The sequence below is a fragment of the Pseudorasbora parva genome, chromosome 17 (assembly GCF_024679245.1).
Source record: "Pseudorasbora parva isolate DD20220531a chromosome 17, ASM2467924v1, whole genome shotgun sequence".
NCBI classification, from domain to species: Eukaryota; Metazoa; Chordata; class Actinopteri; order Cypriniformes; family Gobionidae; genus Pseudorasbora; species Pseudorasbora parva.
In genome coordinates this window covers 16,242,867-16,252,459 of record NC_090188.1, presented here as the reverse complement: position 1 = coordinate 16,252,459, position 9,593 = coordinate 16,242,867, and the positions used below count along the sequence as shown (strand labels likewise).

Here is a 9,593-nt window from a genome sequence, read left to right as displayed (position 1 = left end):
ATTTAATACGTTTACAAATGAGTTATTTTCATGCTCAAAACCAGTACACAAGGTCCCGGCATGTAACATGATCTGGCACTGAGTACTTCTCCCTTGATCTCCATTTTCTGATAATTGAAAATGAATGAGCCTAATTAAATTGTGGACAGAGCAGGAAAACAGGACGAAAATAAATAAATAAATCGTCTGGTTTCACAAGTCACAGCTCAGTTATGCAGGGGGTATTTAGAAAACCAATACCAAAAACCAATACATATAGGTAAAGTAATTTATTAAAGGGGACATTTCACCGCAAAAATGAATAGTCTATCAACATTTATTCACTTTTATATCATTCCAAACCTGTATGACTTTCTTTCTTCTGTTGAGCACAAAAGATGACATGAGGGTGCTGACATTTTAATTTTCGGATGAACTACCCGTTTAATTATGTGAAGGGAACTGAGCTTCTTCTTTTGTACTGTTTTAATGGGACGACCTACAGGAGTGCAGCGAGTAAAATGTAGTAATCACCAAAAGTACCTTCAAAACCTTGTGAATGCAGTTAATTTGCTTGGCAAGCATCCCAGTGACAGCTTCATTGCTGTTTTGTTTTTTAGAAAAACTTTCCACACCCTGTTCTCATCAAATGGCTGGCGCAGTAATGCACTCAGACTAAACTCTCCATTTATACAGTTCATATAATAAAAGTGTCCATTCTGTGACTAATCTATGTTACTGATCCTAAATCTCACTGGTCAGGTTGGGAAATCGTTTTAATAAGGTGTTGGCTTCCTTAGGCAAAAGTCGACCCTGAGTTCCCTGCTGTCCTTTGGCCTTGTTCTTCGCCTGTAAAAAGCGAAATTAAGAAACATTGTTAAATAAAAATAACTACTTTATGCATTTATTTACTATTCCTCCTCAAAGGCTTTAAGAGAAGTCATACTAGCCTTGTAGGGGGAGATACTAGATGAAATATTATCTTGCTAGATGTAAGATGCCAAAAATACGGAAAAAAGCAAGGTACTAAAAGTCTAGCAGGAAACTGCACTGCAAACTGGGAAGCGTGTTCGCCATAACCAGGAAATGGCAGAGAAAACCTAGTTCTTCGTCCATCCTAATTAGCCGTTCCCATATATTCATCAAAACCATGTTAATTAAGGCCATTAAATTGCTGTCAGCTATCAGTAGGGTGTTTTACAGAGGATTTCCTGAGGATTGTGAGTTGCACGCCTGTAATACCTTTTCAACACATGTGTAGAAGCCTGAGACTTCTTTAGAGCAGACTGCATTGTTAAAGTCGTTCAGTTTCCAGCAAGCCATCAGCAACGACATCTCCGTGACACAGGTGGCCTCTGTAACAAAGAGTGTGTATCACTACCATGTGAGGGTTTAGCAAAACAATGCATTACAACAAGCCTTCGATGTTGCCTAAAACACCAAACTAACATCATTTGTATTTCCTGTCCTATTTAAGAAAGCAAAAATATTTTTGTGCACGTATGTAATTTTAGTTTAGCCAATCAGATAATGTTACTTTTAATATGGCGACTGAGTAAGTTACTTATAATGTTTTTTAAAATTGCTAAATGTATCTATACGCTTAAAAATATTTAAATAATACAACACTTTTTAAATTGAACTACATCTGACGTAAGTTGAAATCTTTAAAGATTTATATTAATTACTGGTAAATGTATGTTATGTATACATTTCTTTATAGTATAAGATGAATATTATTTATTAATCCCCATTATACTACATTCAATTGTTTTGCTACACAATTAAAACTACAAAGCTTTGATCAATATAATTTAAATATAATCTTACTATACTATTAGGAGATTTCGAGTGACAAGACAACTGATATTTATATGCATTTTATGAAAGTAGTCAGCTACACTGCTATCAAAATCTCATTGGTTTGCATTAAAGCTATCAAAAATTCATATTAAACTTTGGCCTGATGTATCAAATATGATACAAGACACAATTGTAAATCATACTTCTTTTATTTAAAACAAAAATCCTAAATTATCTTAGATTTTCTTGTATAATTTGTACAAAGGATAAATACCTTTCATTTTAAAAACAGATGATGAGGATTATTATTTTGTATCAGGCTATACTGGGAAACTTTTACACTGTACTTCATTATTACACTGTAAAAGTATTATTCACTATATTTCACAATACTCCTGAACAAAATCTTAAGACCAGGGATTCATTGCAAGTTTTACACATTTCGTACTTGTGGATCATAACCGGGTTGTAAGTGAACATCCCCAAATGTTCTCAATGAGATTTAGATCAGGGGAACATGCAGGATGGTCCAAAAGAGCAACGTTATTCTCCTGGAAGAAGTCCTTCGTCAGGCGGGCTTTGTGAATTGCAGCATTCTCCTGTTGAAAGACCCAGTCATTACCGCACAGACGGGGGCCCTCGGTCAAGAGGGATGCAAGCTGCAAAAGATCCACATAGCCAGTCGCCGTTTGACGCCCCTGCACAACCTGAAGCTCCATTTTCCCTCCTCCACTGTGCCGCGTAGAAAACATCTCAGGTGGGATCTCCTTGTCATGCCAGTAACGTTGGAAGCCATCAGGACCATCCAGGTTAAATATTTTCTTCCACTTTTCAATGTCCCATGTTTGGTGCTCCCTTGCAAATTCTAAATGGGCAAGTTTGTGTCGTGGGAGGAGACGTGGCCTTTGAAAACGTTTTTTGTTCTTGAAGCCCTTCTCTAGCAGATGACGTCTTATAGTTATTGGGCTGCAGTCAGCATCAGTAAGGGTCTTAATTTGGGTTGAGGATCGACCTGTGTTTTCACAGACAACCCGTCGGAACCTGCGGCTCAGTGCAGGTGAAATCTTTTTGGGTCTACCACTTGACTTTTTTGTCCCATAACTCTCAGGATTTTTTAAGAAATGTAAAATGACTGTCTTACTGCGTCCATCCTCAGCAGCGATGGCGCGTTGCGAAAGGCCTTGCTTGTGCAGCTCAACAATCCTGCCACGTTCAAAGAGAGAAAGCCTTTTTGCCTTTGCCATCAGGAGATCTTGACAGTATAACTGCTTGAAGGACAATGACATGAAAGCCATATTTTTGTGCAGATTTGACCTTTTTATGGCTATGGTCTTAAACTTTTGATCAGCTGATGAACGGCCTGTTTGAGTTTAAATGCAGCTTTCAATAAATTGCCTACTCTCTATTTTTTGTCTCTTGCTCTTGTTTCTTATTTTGGCATTTTGAATAAGCACTTACAACCCGGTTATGATCCACAAGTGCAAAATGTGTAAAACTTGCAATGGATCCCCTGGTCTTAAGATTTTGTTCAGGTGTGTGTGTGTGTGTGTGTGTGTGTGTGTGTGTGTGTGTGTGTATATATATATATATATCTCCTATACATTCTACACTTCGACTATCTGTTTATCGCACATCCATTTGATCATTAAGAGAGACATACAGACACAGAGTTTATGTACACATATGTTGACATCAGTATGTTAATGAAAAAATCCTTACCTCCTTTCTTCGGCTTGCGGTTAGCGACTTCATTCTTGAGCATCAGAGGTTTGACAGCTTTCATTGCAGGTTTCCCATTATGCTTGCTCAACAGTGTCGCAACCTTCTCTTGAATCGCAGATCCACTCATTCTCCTCTCGAGGCGGTTAAAACATTTAATTCAAAATAAGAGTGAAATTTAGTCTAACAATATAACATTACTAATGACAGACTCATGTCATTGCCGACTCAAACGTAAGTCGCCATTTTGTGTCGGAAAGCGTTCTTGACTCGTTTTCATGGTTACCACTGCTGACACTGTCGTAAAAGTATCGTGAGCTATTTATTTTCATGGCTCATACATACAACAGCAACATTATTGGATGCACATAAAGTTGTCAATCGTCATAATCACAAATAATATATTACTGGACTTTAAAAAATAGGAAAGTAGTTTATAGGCAGTTGATTTAAGAAATATTGAAAAACAAATGTTATTCATAGCTCACTGTAGGGTTAATTACACTGGGAATGCAGGTAAGTGTTATCTAGTGTAATACAGAGTTATTTAGGTGTTCCGGCGTGTTCATCTGGAATTTAAATTGAATGAGAACCAAATCTAAAATTCGCCCATGCCTAATGCAAACTTAGGGATTAACTAATTTACCTTTTTTAACAAGAACTGGACTTGTGCTTAATTGTAAACATCAGGACAGGATGCCTTTAGGTGATGCAGGTTTTCCAATAAAAGTTTTACTCAGGACATAATTACACACTTATGACACAGCAGGGTCCTGTGAGAGCGCAAGACATGCTTGATGCTTGCAGAACAAACTAGATTTTTACTTTCAAAGGACCAAGATAAACCCAACTGTTCTTAATATAACAATATGCATATCCTTAGATAGCCAGTACTCCAATTTCAAATAAGTATTATTTATAGAGAAACTCTAGGCTACTTCTCTCTTTTTTCTATTTAAGACGAACCAGAGATTTCCTTTCATGCCAAGAAAACAGGGCAGATTAGAATCAGACACATTTTCTCATGGATTTGACCGAATGTAACACCACACAAATGCTCCCTGATCCTGTTAATTGCTGCTTATGAAAGTACGTGATATTATGTTTTTCACTCGAAATTGATGAGGCTTATTAAACAGAAACTCCCTTCATTTGCAGCTCCAGTTATAAACATACATCATGTTGCTTTATGTTCTTTCTTGAAGTAAAATCAGGCCAGTTTATTTTTTTTATTTTTATTTTTATTTTTTTAACAAATTGTGTGTCAGTGTTTCTGTCCAAATGTAAATAATTCAACTTTGAATTATGAAGATAAGGCAAATATTTTCTGATCATTTTTCACCTGTCTTTCCCCACCACGTTTCCTTCAGGGTTGTTTAACAGCAGATGAACTCCAACTGGTCCATGCATTCCATTAAATGGCAGCTTGCACTCATCTTCTTTGGTATTCTGACTGTGTCTCTGCTTGTTTTTAGCAGGGCTACCTACTACTAGTTTTCAGCTAGATGGAAAAACAAAGAGCCATAAACCAGTTATTAAATTTTTTGCACATGCTTAGATTGGAAAGTGTTCCTGGAATGTTCAGGACTGTTTCTAAGTAATTCCATTTCAGAATTTCATAAAAGCAAAGTTCAAATCCGTGGTAAGTCACAAATCATGAGCTAAAGACAAGTTAAAACACAACATGTGGACTGTAAAAAATAAGGTATCGTTTAAACATTTTTTTTTATTAAATCCAATTAAAGTGCAGGACATGTAGTGTAGCTCCAAGCTTATTTCAGCAGTAGTGTTTTTTTGGTCTGCATCAGTTTTTCATGTGCCAGCAGAATATGTTGACATGGACAATACCTAAGAAACAAAGACTGCCCCTCCCTGAACTCTGACCTCTCCTGCTCCTGTTTGCTTGACTGAGCTAAATTCAATGCCCTAAGTTTTTCCAAGGAAGTTTTTCTTTTCTTTTTGGTGAGGTTGGGTTTTCTCTGCTCTCAATTATAAATCATTCCCTGAAACATCTATTTCAAACTTCATTCAACAAGCCTGACAAAATAGCTTTTTTCTTATAGAACTAGAGCTATCGGACTAGATGGGTTTGAATCAGGACTTTAGTGTCATCTGCTTTTTAAGGGGAAAAAAATATTTAGTGGGTTAGTCTATAAATATATATATATATTTTGCACCACCATGAAAGACATTTGTAAAGTCTGGAGCCCTTTTATCAAATCTAAATAATAATGTGACTACATAATCATTTTACAAATTTCTATTTGAACTTCTCTCTACTTTTCTCAACCAAGAATTCAGTTTACCATTTTGGTCTCACATTACCATGTTTCCCTTTCTATTTTCCTCTTTTTATTCAGCTGTGCTTGCCCAATGAGTTGCATATGCTGCACAAACATACCAGACCAACAAGAGGTCATGACATTCTCCTCCCTCATTGTTGCACTGAGAATTTGTGTCGGTACCTTACTGCTTGGTAAGGTGACCCTGTAACCTGTAAGAATGCAGTTAGACCTCCTCTGAGACCCTTTTTCACCACATGATCCCACCCAAAAAATACCACATTAGTTAAAACATATAAGTTTGTTTGATTAATGACTCTGATAGTACGTTAATCCAAGTCTACAAGTCAAATTATAGTAGGTGATAATATAATGCATTTACTCATGATATTCAGTGATAATATGAAAAAGAATAGCAAAGGTTAATGTGGGAATCAAGCTACTGAAGTTTAATTCGATAATAATCCCTCACTCTAATTTTAGAATGAGTTTAATGGTTGTCAGGGGCTATGTAACGTGATGTTAAGGAAGAATGGAAGGCTTAATATAATATCATTAAACTCCATATAACTTACAGTCAGGGGAAAAGGAATTAACAAAGACTTTAAGGCTTAAGCTTTATGTTTCCATAGAGGAATGAAGCGAAGTTAAATAATAATTTTCTGCTTTATAGAATTTTGATTGAAAAACTGTGACCCACGTGTAATAGTTTACTAAATAAGTCTGATAATGCTTTTATCTGTCTTTCTCTCAATTATTTTCCAGTTTATTTGAATGTGCTAGGTTCCTCTAACATTAATGCTCAATTTTGGTTTCATTTTCATTGTTCTCAGTTTCCTGTCACTAGTTTATCAGAGTTATTTAGTTCCTTCAGTTCATATTCTAACACTATCATTATAAAATCTTCTGGCTAAGTTTAAAATATAGTTTTTGTTTTCTCATTTCCCATTGATGCACCACACTTCAGTTCAGTTATTGGCAGCAATGCAACGAAAGCTGGTCTGCCAACCACCAATAAATGAAAAAGAAGAAGTAGTTCATCGTCTGGCGTTGCAGATGCTTCTACAAACATTTGTGAAAGAATGGGTCGCTCAGGAGCTCAGTGAATTCAAGCATGGTACTGTGTTCCAAAAGTCAATTTTGGAAATGTCCTCACTACTAAATATTCCATGTCAACAGTTAGTGTTTTTTTAACAAAGTGGAAGCAATTGGGACAACAACTTAGCAGGCCACGTAAAATCACAGAGTGGGGTCAGCGCATGATGAGACACCCAGACACACTCTTTCTGCAGAGTCAATAGCTACTAGGGATGCAACAATACAGGTCCACGGTTCAATACAGACCTCGGTTTTTAACCACAGTTTTTCGTTTTTCTTTCTTTTTTTTTTTTGCTATTCTATTCTTAGGCGACAGGAACAGAAAAAGGTTGAGGAAATTTTTTTGAATGCAATACTTTCTTTATTTTATTTAATAGACTTGAAAACCCTACTTAAACTTAAATCTTTACTTAAAAAAACCCTTACACATCCCCAGTGTATTGTATAATATATAAAATAAATATATGTAAATATTTACAGTGGCAGCTCAGAGATGTACAGTAGCATTTAAGGATGAAATTGAATAAATAAATGTATGCTAAAATTAAAACGTCATAGTCTTCAATATACAAAATTGATAATAACTGTATTAAAGGTCTTTTTTTTAAAATTAACATTATTTTAGAGGTGAACTGTCCCTTTAAGGACACTTTCACTTTAGACATAACAGACTGTGTTTATATGTTAACCCTGTGTGTATATTACAGTATTTGTGCATTAAAACGGTCCAGTAATCATATGTGTTTGGCAGACCTTTAGTGCGCGTGCTCAATTCAAAACAATGCATAGCACGGCTTTAAAACGCGTAAACACCACCTAAATTTGGTGCATATGATTGAATATTTGCTCATATCAGCGTGTAGACTCACAGGCACACTCGAACAGAGCCTCAATAAACTGGGAGAACTATTTCAAACGGAGAAAAATGGAAATAAATAATTAAATACAAAACCGAAAAAAAGCAATTCACCAGCGCGTACTGAACCGCGAAGGCCGTACCGAACGGTTCAATATTATATTGAGTATTGTGGCATCCCTAATAGCTACAGATCTCCAAACTTTGTGTGGCCTTCAGATTAGCTCAAAAACAGTGGGCAGAGACCTTCATGGAATGGATTTCCATGCCCAGGCAGCTGCATCCAATCCTTACATCACCAAGTGCAATGCAAAGTGTCAGATGAAGTGGTGTAAAGCACCCTGTCACTGGACTCTAGAACAGTGGAGAGATGTTCTCTGGAGTGACGAATCACACTTCTTTGTCTGGCAATCTAAAGAAACGAGTCTGGATTTGGGGGTTGCCAGGAGATAGTTGCCTGACTGCATTGTGCCAAGTGCAAAGTTTTCTGGAGGGGGGATTATGGTGTGGGGTTGTTTTTCAGGGGTTGGGCTTGGCCCCTTAGTTCCAATAAAAGGAACTCTTAATGCTTCAGCAAACCAAAACATTTTGGACAATTTCATGCTCCCAAATTTGTGGGAATAGTTTGTGGATGGCCCCTTCCTGTTTCAACATAACTACGCAACAGTGCAGAAAACAAGGTCCATACAGACATGAATGAGTGAGTTTTGTGTGGAGGAACTTGACTGGTCATGACCTCAACTAGATAGAACACTTTAGGAGGAATTAAAGCGGAGACTGTGAGCCAGGCTCCCTCGTCCAACATCAGTGTCTGACCTCACAAATGAGAAGAATGGTCAAAAATTTCCATAAACACACTTGTTAAACCTTGTGGAAAGCCTTCCCAGAAGAGTTGAAATTGTTATAGCGGCAAAGGGGGTAGCCAACTTCATATTAAACCCTACAGATTAAGAATGGAATGTCATTAAAGTTCATGTGCATGTAAAGACAGGTGTCCCAAAACTTTTGGCAATATAGTGTAATAATATAATTGTGATCTTATTCATAATTTTGTTTTCTGCACCAAGTAATGTACCAAGTTTCACCAGCCTGCTGTTAATTCTTCATTTATCATTATCTGATTTTATATATTTATCCCCACTCTTTTTAGTAAAATGGGTCTCATAAATATAATCTTCTCTTAGTCTTTTATATTCAATGTTATGATAATGGGAGACGTCCCTGGGGGAGTAGAAGCCCCCTGAGTGTATGAAGATGATGAATTTTTGATGAGATGTCATGGTGTGGGCCTTTTTCTCAGATGGCACATTATGTAGTGTGACAGACACGGGGGTTCTCTGTCCTGTAAAACACAGCCATGACACCCCATCTGCCAAAAACAGGACATTCAGAGGCTCAGCATTCATACACTATACGGATACTGAAAACTACATGTAAATAGACACTGATATTGCTCAAATACCAGACATAAAGAGGAATGTTTTGCTTTTGTTATTAATTCAACTGTCTCTCTTGCAAATTTGGCTCTTATTGTTCATTTATGATTTATTACTTTAATTATACACAGCATTTAATTTTGCACTTGTACAGTAGGCATACTTTGTGAGAGGTGGCTGAGAAGATATTGAGGGTTTGTCCATGGGGAATAGATGAAAATGACATAGGACAAAAGCGTGTCTGTGTTTGTACTAGAGAGAGAGAGAATCAGAAAGGAGAATAGAGACAGTCTGGTCTCTCCGAGGACTGTCTGGAATTGTGAATTGATTAATGCAAGGCTGATCCATTAGCTAATGAAGTCTGTCTGGTCAACAGAGCATTCTGTAGAGCAATTACTTCACCTCGGCCATGCATCTTTT

At 36.8% G+C, this 9,593-nt stretch overlaps 1 protein-coding gene across 1 annotated transcript; it reads right to left on the bottom strand.

Annotated features, from left to right (window-relative positions):
* Positions 1-254: 254 nt before the first annotated feature.
* On the bottom strand, positions 255-3,779 carry chchd1 (coiled-coil-helix-coiled-coil-helix domain containing 1). The gene is made up of 3 exons (XM_067421487.1): positions 3,502-3,779; positions 1,222-1,334; positions 255-828 (listed from the first exon to the last, which is right to left on the bottom strand). The coding sequence occupies exons 1-3, from the start codon at positions 3,629-3,631 to the stop codon at positions 724-726; spliced, it is 348 nt and encodes a 115-aa protein (XP_067277588.1). The 5' UTR covers positions 3,632-3,779; the 3' UTR covers positions 255-723.
* Positions 3,780-9,593: the final 5,814 nt, after the last annotated feature.

Excerpts from the sequence above, each read along its gene's own strand:
- chchd1 (XM_067421487.1), bottom strand. The coding sequence starts at position 3,631 with ATGAGTGGATCTGCGATTCAAGAGAAGGTTGCGACACTGTTGAGCAAG. Across the intron at positions 1,335-3,501 it reads CCGCAAGCCGAAGAAAGGAG|AGGCCACCTGTGTCACGGAG; the intron begins GTAAGGATTTTT and ends TCTTTGTTACAG. Across the intron at positions 829-1,221 it reads TCTACACATGTGTTGAAAAG|GCGAAGAACAAGGCCAAAGG; the intron begins GTATTACAGGCG and ends CGCTTTTTACAG.